This window comes from Felis catus, chromosome D4, assembly GCF_018350175.1.
Source record: "Felis catus isolate Fca126 chromosome D4, F.catus_Fca126_mat1.0, whole genome shotgun sequence".
NCBI lineage: Eukaryota > Metazoa > Chordata > Mammalia > Carnivora > Felidae > Felis > Felis catus.
Window position 1 is genome coordinate 15,139,445 of NC_058380.1, and position 14,001 is coordinate 15,153,445.

The 14,001-nt window shown below is 36.1% G+C and overlaps 1 protein-coding gene across 1 annotated transcript in view; it reads right to left on the reverse strand.

Moving 5' to 3' along the window:
- Window positions 1-772: 772 nt before the first annotated feature.
- ALDH1A1 (aldehyde dehydrogenase 1 family member A1) overlaps window positions 773-14,001 on the reverse strand; it is a 59,007-nt gene continuing 45,778 nt past the window's right edge. Inside the window, exons 11-13 of the mRNA XM_003995407.4 lie at window positions 13,337-13,494; window positions 6,162-6,236; window positions 773-1,390 (exon numbers count right to left, since the gene is read on the reverse strand). Of these exons, the coding sequence (XP_003995456.1) occupies window positions 1,318-1,390; window positions 6,162-6,236; window positions 13,337-13,494 (306 nt within the window). The 3' untranslated portion in view covers window positions 773-1,317. The remainder of the gene's footprint in view (window positions 1,391-6,161; window positions 6,237-13,336; window positions 13,495-14,001) is intronic.

The following is a 14,001-nucleotide window of genomic DNA, read 5'->3' on the forward strand; positions in this document are numbered from 1 at the left end:
CCTTAATGTTAATCAGTATTCACTGACAGGAGAAAGGGAAGGTCTACGGTTAAATAAATTTAGAAGAAAATATGTATTAAACAAAACTGAGCAGGTGCTAGAACTTCTCAGAACCTAGAAAACAGCAACGTGCAATTTGAAACTCCAGGAGAGGAAAATATGATCTAGAATTTTTCCATTTTTTCCAATGGAATATGCCCTGAGAGAAAGTATGATATGGAGCCTCTTTCCTCTTTATTCACTGCAAATCTGCTCATTATTCAGGTTCATATCCTGTTAAATGTCTTCCATGAGGTTCTTCCCAATTCCCTCAGTTAAAGGTCATCTCTACCCCTTTGGTACATTATTATCACGCTCTTCAGTTTTCTTCAATTCTCATTCCCTTTCTATGCCCCATCACTAAAAATTTTTTTTTGGTGTATGGCGTGTTTGTTCCCCATTAAATCAAAGCATTTTGAGGTAATGGAACATCCACTATTCACCTGTTTTTTTTTTTTTTCAATAATACCTAATGTAGTGCACAGAACTATCTACAAACTCAACAAATACTTGCTGAAAGACGGAAGCCACTTACTTTAAATGTTTACTATTGATTTCAAGAATTCCTCTGGAAAAGAAAATCTCTTTCTTTACCTATTTGAGAATGAGTGGTTTTGACTTTTCTTCTTAAATACATATTTGTGCCCAATTTAACATTGCTTTTGAATGACAGGGAGAGTAGTAAATCCCCATAACCAAAACTTCTACTTAAAAAATCCAAACTTGACGAAAATCATGCAAGGTTGTTTTTATTAAGCTTTACGTTTAGATTACAGCTAAGTATTTCAAGCAGGACTTCATTTGACAAGCAGACATGACATTCTAGGAAACAGTTCAACAAACTCCAGTGACGTCAAAACTATTGGGGACAGAACACATCTAGTCTGCAGTTCAAGGGTGTGTTGAGGACTTTAAGGGGTCATTAGAGAAAGAAGCTACATGGCAACTGGTCCTCTTCTATAACATGATTATTCCGGACAAGTAGCTACAAAGAGAAGCACGTAACTATCACAGAGCTTAGAGAGATCTTGCCTCCAATCCATCCTTTTTATTACCAATAGGACTTGGGGGGTCACATATCAGAAGAAAAAGGATTCTTTCAGAATAAGCTACATGTCAAGTGTTCTATGTATAATCTCAATGCTAATATGATTAGCTTACGTTTTAAAACAAAATCAAGAAAAGAACAGTTTTATATTTAAAACCCACTACGATATATTAGCGACTGGAGGAGATGCTTATCCACTGAGGATTCTTTGCTCCACTCTTGTAGTTTCTTTATGAGTTCTTCTGAGAAATTTTCATTGTGACCGTCTTGACCTCTGTGTATTCGTGGAGACCATATTCTCCCCTAGACAGGGGGAAAACCCACAGAATTTAGCACAGCAGTACAATTGTACTAGTCCATGATTTGGTACAAATTTGTTCTTGCCTATCTGGTTAGGGACAATGGAAAATATTTTCTGTGTACAGAAGCATTTCAAATAGTAGCCAGCCAGCCACCCATAAGATATCTGGTCTCACATAAATCCCCTTGTGGGGAAAATTTTCAATTTGTTTGTTTTTTTTTTTTTTTGCATTTTAAATGACCATGTACATTCTGTTGATTTGCACAGAAATTGTCCAGTTTTGACATTGTTCTATTTGACTATAAACAAATAGTCACCACACGAAAAAAGACGGTTCAGTCCAAGAAGAATTGTATCATTTCTAGTTTAGGTTCAAATAAACAAGACATGTTAGTACAAGAGGAGAAGTAGTAATATACAATCACTTGAGTAGTGGAGTAAAACTGTCAATTCAAGTACAGCTTAGCTTAGTGTTTTTACTGTGTGTGATTGGCCTGGAAGTGATGAGGGGCCAAAAAATGGCCAGACGTCTATTTTCATTCTAAAGTGCCCTGATACGGTTTGACACAAAATATTTTCTAGCAGTAGTATTAACAGTATCTCTTGACTTTTGGGAAAACAAAACAAATCCTGACTTTTATTGTTACAGTTTTTCTTCCTCCCTTCCTTCCTTCCTTCCTTCCTTCCTTCCTTCCTTCCTTCCTCCCTCCCTCCCTTCCTCCCTCTCTCCCTCCCTTCCTCCTTTCTTTCTTTCTTTCTTTCTTTCTTTCTTTCTTTCTTTCTTTCTTTCTTTCTTTCTTCTTCTCTCTGTTTTGTTTTGAAAGGAGAGAAGACAGGGTTCATTGGCCCAATTTCAGACCTTTGGGCTGCTTGTGGGTTTGGGGTTTTTCTATTCAGACAACCACTGCCATTTGCTTCTATAACTCTTAAATCCAAACCAAATGACCAAGAATTAACCTGAGTTAATCAATTAGGACCCTGGTATCCTATTATTGGGTTCATTGAGAGTTCCTACCCATTTTGGAAACTGTGATTTACCCTCTGCTGAAGAAATAACGAAAAGCATTGAGCTTCCTTATTCTCTGGATTATTTTGATGACAGGACTACATCGCATGTACATAGGAACACTCTTAAAATTAGAACACTCAGGCACATGCAGGCTTGCAGAAGAAAATGATCTTGATCCTTTTCTACCCCTCCCTTCTGGTGAGGTAGACAGGTATGTAGAAGACATCTTTTTCTCTTGGGTAACCTAATCTTCTTACACTGATTATTTTCCTGGGCAATTAAGCTTCTGAAAATACCTTCTAAAAGCTTCAATGAACATGTTCTTCAAAGTAATTAAAGGGCTTAGCCTCAGTTGTCTGAAACCCATTAAGGGATAATATTTTAGTAAGTATTTTATCTCACAAAGTTAGATAAATTAACCCATGATTTCTGCCAATAGGCTTTCCATTGTATTTTGTTACAGGGACACTTGAAACTCTCAGGAGAGTACTAAGTGTCATTATTGTCATACGCAGGTTGAACTAAGTCCCACTCCGGAGTATTCCAATGCGTAGACATTCCTGTCTATAATATAACACAAAAGCATCTGTTTGCATTTCTCATTATCTTGCCAGTCTATGAGCTACTAGTTTTGTGCTAAATTCCTCAATGTACCAATCATCTGGGACCTTATTAAAATGCTGACTCTGTTTCAGTAGTAGTATTTCCAACAAACTTACACATGATAACCTTGCTTCTCACCCAAGGTCCACACTGTAGTAATAAGGTACTAGTAAATAAGCTACATCTGTTTTTTTTTTTTTTTTTTTTCCACTCTGTATCCAGAACTGAGCCTGGCACTACTTAAGTAAGCACAGAGATAATGTTTGTTAGACTGACTTGGTGAACATAATCAAACAAAAAATATTCCTGCGAGCTTGGTTTGTAAGTCCAGTAGTTCACAGCAATTTCATGTTCCCCTTTTCTCCAAGGGACAGGAGGAAAGAAAGACCTTGTGAGGTGCTGAGAACCAATGGAGTTTGCAATGATATACTAGTAAAGTCTCAAGTGACTTACGTTAACCGAAGTGAAAATTAGTACAATTACACACAGGAAGGAATTTCTACCATTTGACTCATTGCAGGGCCAGCTCCAGGATCTGAGACCCAAACCCTGGTTTGGGCACTTTGTATTACCACCACACTGAGGTCTGTGTACCACTATTTCTGGCTCTCTAAGGAATTTGTTCCCAACTGATCGATTATACCTTCCTATCTTTGAGGATAAATTGTAACTGAGCCCTTAGGAGTCGTGTGAGGTTCTTGCTTCAGTAATCCTCTTTAAACATCTTGTAGCAAATGACTTGTTTGTTAAGTTCACCAAATTTGGTTTCAAGTAGAAATTAACAACATCCTCAACTGGAATTTTTGAAGGAAAAAATTACAGACTGACTCTTTTCTTTATATTTATACAGATGTAAAAAGGAATTATCTGTATTCATTTCCCAGAATTTTAAGAAATTACTGAAGTTTAATTCTTACATTCCACGCCCTCCCTTATTTGATTTCTGTATGCCTCAACCATAAAGTTGGACCAAACTATAATCAACAAAATTGACCTATTTGGTCCTTCTTAGTTATTTTGTCCCCTTTGATCGTTTTATCTTCAATATTCCTAGGGAAATGTCTTAGGTAGCTGGGCCAGCCACGAACTCCGCCCTTCAAAATAATCTAACCTTTGTTACAGCTTTTTGTACAAAGTAGTTCTGCCAAGGGACTCTCTAATAATGAATACTGTAAAGAAAAGAAACCAGGGAAGGAAGGAACCATTTGCCGAGTCCTCACCTTGTGACAGAATGCTGGCGAACAGGCACAGGGTGTGTCATTTCACTCTCAAACAACTATCTCAAGAGGCTTGCTAACATCGCCATTTTGAATAAGAGGAAATGGAGGCTCCAAAGTTGGACAACGTGAAACAGGCTGCATGGCCAGCAAAAGGTGGAGTTGGGATTCAAGTGCAAAAGGTGGAGTTGGGATTCAAGTACAGGTCGCTTAGTGTCCAATTAAGCTTCCTCTACCGGGCCATGCTCCCTTTATATGTTGATCCTTTGTCATTCCACCTCCCCAATGCCATTCTACAGATAGCCATGGCTTTTCACTGCTCTACTAATGAAATGTAAGCCAAGACTTCTTAATCTGTATCCTACTTAACTCTGGGATCATACTCCCCAACTCCACAAATCCTCGCCAGCCATCCAAATTCACAAACCCCTCCACGTGTCACATGTAACGTTGTGTTCAAGAATGCTCTCTTCTCTGCTTACTGACCCTAGATCGAGTCCTGTATTTTCTGTAGGGTCAACTGCCAGTAAGTTCTTATCCACTGAGTTATCACAGGGGTTAATACTATAGAATCTTAAGTATGGAAAGGAGCTCGTAGACCTTCTACATCATTCTCCCACTCCTATCCCCACCCACAATTGCTGATTTTACCTGATGGATGAAAACTGTGGAAGATAGAGCCATGCCACGGATGTTACATTCTGGTGGTGCCCAGGTTTTCTATCCTTCAGTGCTGTGTGCTCTGCATTTTATCTACTTTTCTACCTCATGACTTATGAACTCACAGTTTATGACTATTTACTTCATGTTGTGTATAGGTTATTTTGCACTACTTATCTTTTGACAAATTCCTCCTGCCGCACAATTATGTGGACGATGGGATGTGGTATCATGTTTCTGGGGCTCCTGGGCAAGTACTTAACAAATGTGTATTGAGGAGAAGGATGGATCATTTTATCATCCTTCTTTTTTATTGGTTCTCCAAGGAGATTGCGTCATTTCAATTTCACTGATTTATTCAAATGACAAAGTAGATGGCTACCTAATGCATTCATGACCTTTAGAAACTGAGACTCATGTGCTCTTGCTATTTACAGAATGAACAGCTTTAACTATGTTTGATTCCATAGGGTTTGTATATGATGTGTCTTTTTGCCGCATGACTTTTAAAATGTGTTGATAAATACAAGAAATGTTTAAGAAATAAAACGGTTAGAATTGTTTGAATAAAATCAACCAAACATTTTGTCACCCCTTTCTGTGTATACACGTGTATATGCACATTATAAAAAGTCTATACACCCAGGTTTCTAAAAACTAAAGGCTTGTAAATGATTTTGTATATATATTCTGAGCATAGTCATGACTATAAAACATGTTTTCCTTAGTTAAATTTCCCTTTCAGCTTATATTTTAGTACAAAAAGATAATTAGTTGAGGTAATGTAAAATTTTAGATTCCACATCAAAAATATTTCAACACGTGAGGCTCACTCTTCTTATGCTGAAAAGCTTTTTGAGACAAAGTCACATGATTTACTTGTTTAAGAGGCATATTTAAATGACTGGAGTGTTCTTATAATCACACTTCTTACAGTCACCAATTTGTAGTTTCTGCCTCCTTTGTGGAAATGTTTCCCAGATGGATTACATTCTTACATACAGGAAGAAATCGTAAAAGTTGGCATTATTTCAATAACTAAGGTAAAGTGCTTAGCATGGTCCCTTATGAATAGTAGGAGCTTAATATGTTATATTTCCCCTATGCCATCACTTTTTTGCACTCATGGGCTAAATCCAGCTTTTAAAAGCTATTTGACAGTAGGAATTTCCAGGGAAGAACAGAGGTAGGTTTTAATTCAAATAGCAACTATGGATTAATTCCACTGAGTGACAACCATTTTTATCAAGGTAAACATTTGTCTTAATAGAAAGTGGTTCTTACAGTTCTCTTCCATTTCCAGACATCTTGAAACCACCAAAGGGGCACTGGGCAGATACCACGCTATAGCAATTCACCCTAAGGAAAAAAAGAAGTATATGTAGATCATACATAACCTATGAAATAACTCCTAAATTTGGAATTTTAGAAATTCAGAAAGCTCTTTAACAACCTTGTTAATTTCAATGTTACATACTCATTGTTATTTAACAAAAAAGCAGTACTATAAATTAGAATGCGGAAGTATAAGTATATGGATAAGTACTGCCTAGAAAGAAATAGAATGGTACAGCTCTGTGTGTAGAGAGCCATTTTGAATGATAATAGGATAGCCAACGTAGCATAGGAGAAAGGATATGGTTTGCCAGAGAATGGAGTTTGGTGGGTGGATATTCTTTACTGCCTATGTTCATAACCTTTATAATTCTCTTGAGGACTGTGTACTTAACAGGCTAGAATCAGTTATCTTTTGCAATTGTAACATGTATCACATTCCTCAGTTTCCTTTTTTCATTAATTGCTTTCATACAACAGGCCTTGGCAGGAGTTGGATTTCACTATTAATTTGTTTTTTCCTTGCCGTATTTCATAAAATGTTTAAAGATGCTTTTATGAACAAATATAGTTCCAAAAACATGAATAATTAGAATTAAAAAAAAGTTACAGTAGAAAGTCAAGACAAGGAGGAAAGGTTAGAATGTAGTCTCGCAGGACATGAACAATTTGTTTAAATTTCCTGGTGGCCAAAGTCAACAGCAAAATTTAATTACCTATATGATTCTCATTATATATAAGAGGAAAAATATATTATTTAAAGGAGAAACAATATTTTTAAAGTATTTCCTCTCCTTTGATGTTATTATAATAGGCAAACAACAATGTGACTTCTAAATACATTGTATTACGCATGAAGTTTGGTTATTAATTTGATCCTGAAATAATATCCACAAATTTCCTCAGTAAAGCATTTACCATCCCGATTCCCAGAGCTCCATATTCTCACTGGACTACAGATTCTTATCCAAGTCTCTCCTTCTGGAGCACAGTTCCTTAAAAAAAATGTATGCTTTCAAAAGACAACTTGTCTCAGTTTTGTTTAATTGCCCTTTAAACTGCAAAATAAGATCCCTACTCTGAAATTATGGGTAAAATCCCAGCAACCCTGGGATTCAGTAGTTATCTTGAATACACCATGTGGAAACTATGTCTGGGACAATGCCAGAACTAGAATTATGCTCTAGAATAAGTAGCAGTAAGAATATGCCTCTGTTTTAATAGCAGAGGAATTCCTGACTGGGGATTTCCATGCCACTGGGCAGAATGATGTCCTAAGCTTCTTGATCCAGCAGGCATATAGCATTCCGAAGTCAAAAACCTGAAACTTGTCTTTGTTGAAAGGTGCCGAAAATGAGTTTAGTCTTTTGACCCTATACTGGAAATGAAACTATTTTAGTTTAAGTAAATGGAGAACTAAGAAATATCCAGTTGGAGAAAACTGCAAGTTCAAAACAATCAGCCTGGCCAATTGGTTCTCCTTCCACAGTCCTTTCTTGTTATAAAGAAGGGAGGTTCCAAGCCCACAAATCCTGGCTTTGCCCCTTAGTACCTAGTTGGCACTGGGAAAGGTGTCTGACTTCTCTAAATATATGCTTTCTCTCTGTACAACGGAAGTGACAATATTTAATTGGGTTATTTCAAGGTATAAGTAAGATGATGCATCAAATGTGCTTCTTAGAATGGTTGGTACTGACGGGCGCCTGGGTGGCGCAGTCGGTTAAGCGTCCGACTTCAACCAGGTCACGATCTCGCGGTCCGTGAGTTTGAGCCCCGCGTCAGGCTCTGGGCTGATGGCTCGGAGCCTGGAGCCTGTTTCCCATTCTGTGTCTCCCTCTCTCTCTGCCCCTCCCCCATTCATGCTCTGTCTCTCTCTGTCCCAAAAAATAAATAAACGTTGAAAAAAAATTTTTAAAAAAAAGAATGGTTGGTACTGAATAAGTTTTTAGTGACTGGAGATAATATACATACATGCATTAGGAATGCTGAATCCTACAAATAATTTTATCGTAGGAAAATCCCACTTTAATCACTATCCTGACTGATTATTGCTTGACTTTAAGCCTCTGAAAGAAAACATCCCATTATAAAAAGAATCAGGCTTTTTGAGCAATTTCTCAGTCCTAGTCCCAGTCCTAGAATCACACGGGAGCTTTGAAAAATACTCTTTAAATAAAAATCCATATTGAATCACAGAGATTGATATAACTGATGGATTTTATGTGCACCACCCTATGCCGAATCAGTTTATTATTTTTAAAGCTCCCCAGATGACTAATGTACAGCTGGGTTGAGAATCACTACTTTAGAGTCTTGAAATAGGTCTGCATCTCGGCTGCCATTTATTGTGTTAGCTTTGATCAATGACTGAACTTCACTAAACTTCAGTTTTCTCATTGAGAAATTACACAAATTACACAGATTAACAATTGCACAGTTGTTGTAAGGTGAAACGAGATAATGAACATAAGGAATGCAGAATAATGCCTAGCATAGAGTGTATTAATTAATGGTGACTCTCTTTGATTAGGAAAAAAGATTTCAGAGCTACGGAGAGAGGCAAGGACTGCTTGGCTGTCTCTTAAAGATAAATACCTTTCAATGTCCAGTGGATTTTTAACCTGAGTAGATGTGACTTATCATCAGGAAAGAAAATAAACTTTGAATGTTGACAAGATTGAGGGAACAAAGTGAGGTTTGGGGAGGGGGGAATTACCAACAAAGCCGTCCAGAGATTGGGGGCTGGACAGAAGTGTAACAGTTTGTGAGGCATAGGCTTAAAGTATAAAATTCAGAGATATAAATAAAGATATAATATAAATCACAGGGCGCCTGGGTGGGTTAGTTGGGTAAGCATCCGACTTCAGCTCAGGTCATGATCTCACGGTCCACGGGTTTGAGCCCTGCGTCTGGCTCTGTGCTGACAGCTCAGAGCCTGGAGCCTGCTTCGGATTCTGTGTTTTTCTCTCTCTCTCTCCCTCTCTCTCTCTCTCTCTCTGTCTTCCCTTCTCCCGCTTGTGCAGCTCTCTCTCTCTTTTTCTTTCAAAATGGGTATAAATCAGTTAAAAAGGAATAGACATGTTCCTCAAAACTCACTATATTTTCCCAAATTAAGACCTTCAGACATTTCTAATAATCTTAGAAAAAGAAACTGAAATAAGAATTAAATGTTTTCTGACATAGGGACATTGAATAAATATTGTCCTAGCATTTAATTAACTTGATGAAAGCAGAACTTTCATCTCCTTTGTGTATAGCATAGTGCCAACTACGTAGAAATTAGTAACACTTATACTATATTAGCCAGACAATGAAATATTTTAGGGGAGCTATTTAGGAGGCCAGACAGAAAATACCCTTCCGAAGTTCTTCCAATATAGCAGGTTTTTAAAAATTTTTTAAAAATTTTTAAAACAAATTTGATTTTTGTTATTATTTTGTTTTGTATTGTTTTGTTTGTTTTGGTTTGGTTGGTTTTTAAGGCAGCAATTGCTTGTCTAATAAGACATGTGAGTCTAGGAAAAAAAATCAAAGTCTGAAAAAATTCACGTTAGGGGCAACTCAAAACAGTAGTATAAGAGCATCCTGAACTTACCTTTTTCCATGGATGCATACATAAATAACCTAACTTTACACTTAAAGAAACCAAAAAAAAAAAAAAAAAAAGGAAAAATGAAGCCTAAAGTTGGTAGAAGGAAGGAAATAATAAAGATCATAGTGGAAATAAATGAAATAGAGACTGGAAAAATGGTAGAAAAGATCTATAAAATTAAGAGCATGTTATTTTTTAAAAAACGTTTATTTATTTATTTTGAGAGAGAGAGAGAGAGAGAGCGCGCCTGTGTGTGAGAGTGGGGAAGGGGACGAGGGAGGATGGGGTGCGGAATCCCAAACAGGCTCCACCCTTAGTGCAGAGCCCCAAGTTGGGCTTGAAATCAGGACTGTGAGATCTTGACCTGAGCCAAAATTAAAGAGTCAGATGCTTAACTGACCGAGCCATGCAGGTGCCCCAAGAGCATGTTCTTTAAAAAGATAAACCAATTGATAAATTTTACCTAGACTCACCAAGAGCAAAAGAGAGAGATTTAAAAAATAAAATCAGAAATGAAAGAAGAAAAGTTACATCCAGTACCACAGAAATAAAAAAGATTGTAAGAAAATACCATGAATTATACACCAATAAATTGGACTACTTAGAAGAAATACATAAATTCCAAAAAATATACATCAGAGTTTTTCAGGATTGAATCATGAAGAATAGAAAATCTGAATATACCAATTATTAATGAGGAAATTAAATCAGTTTTTAAAAAATTCCCAATAAACGTATTTCAGGACCAGATGACTTTACTGGTGAATTCTACAATACTTTCAAAGATTTAATATCTATCATTCTCAAACTCTTTCAAAAACTTAAAGACAAACTATTTCATTAGGCTACCACTACCCTGACACCAAACCCAGACAAGGACACCACCAAAAAAAAAAAAAAAAAAAACGAATAGAATATTATAGGCCAATATCCCTGATGAACATAGATGCAAAATCTCCAACAAAATATTAGCAAACCAAATTCAACGTTTGCATTAGCATTAAAAGAATCATACACCATGATCAAGTGGGATTTATTCCAGGGATGCAAGGATGGTTCAATATCTGCCAATCAATCATCATGATACACCACATTAACAAAATGAAGGGTAAAAATCATATGATAAGCTCAATAGATGCATAAAAATTTTGACAAAATTCAACATCCATTAATGATAAAAATTCTCAAAAAGTGAGGATAGAGGGAATATAGCTCAATGTGATAAAAGCCATATATGACAAACCCACAGCTAACATCATACTCAATGGTGAAAAGCTGAAAGTTTTTCCTTTAAGATCAAGAACAAGACAAGGATATCCACTCTTATCACTTTTCTTCAACATAATATTGGAAGCCCTTACCAGAGTGATTAGGAAGAAAAGGAAAGAAAAGCTATCCAAATAGGAAAGGAAGAAGTAAAACTGTCACTACTTGCAGACGACATGATTTTATACATCGAAAACCTTATAGACTTCAAGAAAAGACTCTACAAAAATCAGTTACGTTTCTATACATTAAAAATGAAGTATCAAAAAGAGAAATTAAGAAAAAATACCATTTATAATTGTATGATAAAGAAAAATACCTAGGAAGAAATTTAGCTAAAGAAGTAAAAGACCTGTGTACTGAAAACTATAAAACCCTGATGAAAGAAATAGAAGACATAAATAAATGGAAAGATATTTTGTGCTCATGAATTGTAAGAATTACTATTGTTAAAATGTCCATATTCCCATAAGTGATCTACAGATTTAATACAATTCCTGTCAACATGTCCATGACATTTTTCACAGATACAGAACAAACAATTCTAAAATTTGTGTGGAATCACAAAAGATCCTTAAAAGCCAAAGCAATCTTGAAAAAGAAAAACAAATCTGGAGACATTAGTCTCCTCAATTTCAAACTATACTACAAAGCAATAATAATTAAAACAGTATGGTATTGGCATAAAAACAGACACACAGATCAATGGAACAGAATAGAAAACCCCCAAATAAGCCCATGCATGTATACTGAATTGATTTATCGCAAATGAGGCAAGAACGGACAATGGGAAAAGGACAGTCTCTTCAATCAGTGTTGTTGAGAAATACATGCCAAATACTGGCTTTAGGCCACTGTTGGGCACCACACACAAAAAATAACTCAAAATAAATTAAAGACTTAAATTAAGACTTGAAACCATAAAATATTAGAAAAAAACATAAGCAGTAAGCTACTTCAGTCTTGGCAATAAATTTTTGAATCTGACTCTACAAGCGAAGTCAACAAAAGCGAAAGTAAACAAGTGGGGACTACAGCAACATAAAAGACTCAAGCGTCGCAAAGGAAACCAAATGAAAGGAAACAAAATGAAAGACAGGCCACTGAATGGGAGAAAGTATTTTGAAATCATCTATCTAATAAGAGATTGACATCCAAAACACATAAAGAACTCATACAACAAACAATCAAAAACCAAACAGTCCAGTAAAAAAAAATGGGGAGATGATCTAAATAGACATTTTTCCAAAGAAGGTATGTAGATGGACAACAGACACATGAAAAGAGGCTCAACGTCACTAATTATCAGGGAAATGCAAATCAAAACCACTGGAGATATTGCCTCACACCTGTTAGAATGACTAGTTTCAAAAACGATAAGAAATAACAGTATTGGTGAGGATGTGAAGAAAAGGGAACTCTCTTGCGCTTTTGGTGGGGATGTGAATTGGTGGAGCCACTATGGAAAACAGCATAGAGATTCCTCAAAAGATTGAAAATAGAACTACCATATGATCCAGCAACTCTACTTCCGGGTATTTATCTAAAGAAAATAAAAATACTAGTTTGAAAAGATGTATGTGCCCCTATGTTCACTGCAACATTATTTGCAATAGCTAAGATATAGAAACAACCTAAGTCCCCGTCAACAGGTGACTGGATAAAGATGTATACGTATATAAAATGGAGTACTACTTAGCCATAAAAAAAGAAGATCGTGCCATTGGTGACAACACGGATGGACCTCGAAGGTATTATACTAAGTAAAATAAATCTGAGAAAAAACAAATGTAAGATTTCACTTACATTTGGAATTTTTAAAAATCCAAACAAAAGAAGACTTATAGATACTGGTGGTTGCCGGAAGGGCAGGGGTTTGGGGCGTGGAAGATATATGTGAAGGGGGGTCAAGATGTACAAACTTCCAGGCATAAAATAAATAATTCATGGGGATATTATATACAACATGGCAACTCTAGTTCATAACTTTGTATTGTATATTTGATAAAGTTGCCAAGACAGTAAATCTTAAAAGTTCTCACCACACACAAAAAATTTAGTTTTGTATAGTGACTGATGATAACTAGGTTATTGTGGTGATCACTTTGCAGTGGATACAAATATCAAATTATTGTGTCGGATGCCTGAAACTAATATAATGTGAATACCTTAAAAATAAATAAGTAAATAGAGAAACAAAAACGTTCAAAGTAACATGTTAACGCACTTACCAGTGAAAAGGCAAGATGATGTAGATTTGACTTACCACACTGTCCCAGCCTGCAGAGCGGAGGAGACTGTTATGGCTTTATCCACATCTTTGGTAAAGATCCCTGCTGATAAGCCATAAAGGGTATTGTTTGCTCTCTTGATCACTTCATCTAAAGATTTAAATTTCATGATTTGCTGCACTGGTCCAAATATCTATACCGTAAAAAGAAAATGAATGAAATAAATCAGAGTAGCAGGTTAAAACTAAATGTTTTACATGGTATTGTAGTTTTATTCCCCTACAAACTATCCCAGATCAAGATTTTATTGTGTATTTTAAAATTTAGGAATCAAAATGGTAGGTCCTGGGTTGGCAGGTTAGGACAGGCAATGGTCATGGGTTAAATTCCCTTTGGAACAAAATGGAGCACAGATAAATAAGGCAATATTTATTTTCTTGGTGTTGGAATTAGACTTCCAAGACTTACCATTGTGTAGAAAGTTATTAACTTTGAGTTTCTTTTACCTTTAGGAATGTGTTATATTCTCTCTCTTGTTTTCTTCATCATCCAAATCACTACCTAAACAGTAAACCCAAGAAACCAATACTTGTTCTACTGGATAAATGAGTAAAGCAACAATGGATGATAATTATAATTATTTGTCTTAGCTATCAGTGTACCGTCAACTGAAATCTATTGGACTTAGATCTTTTCACAA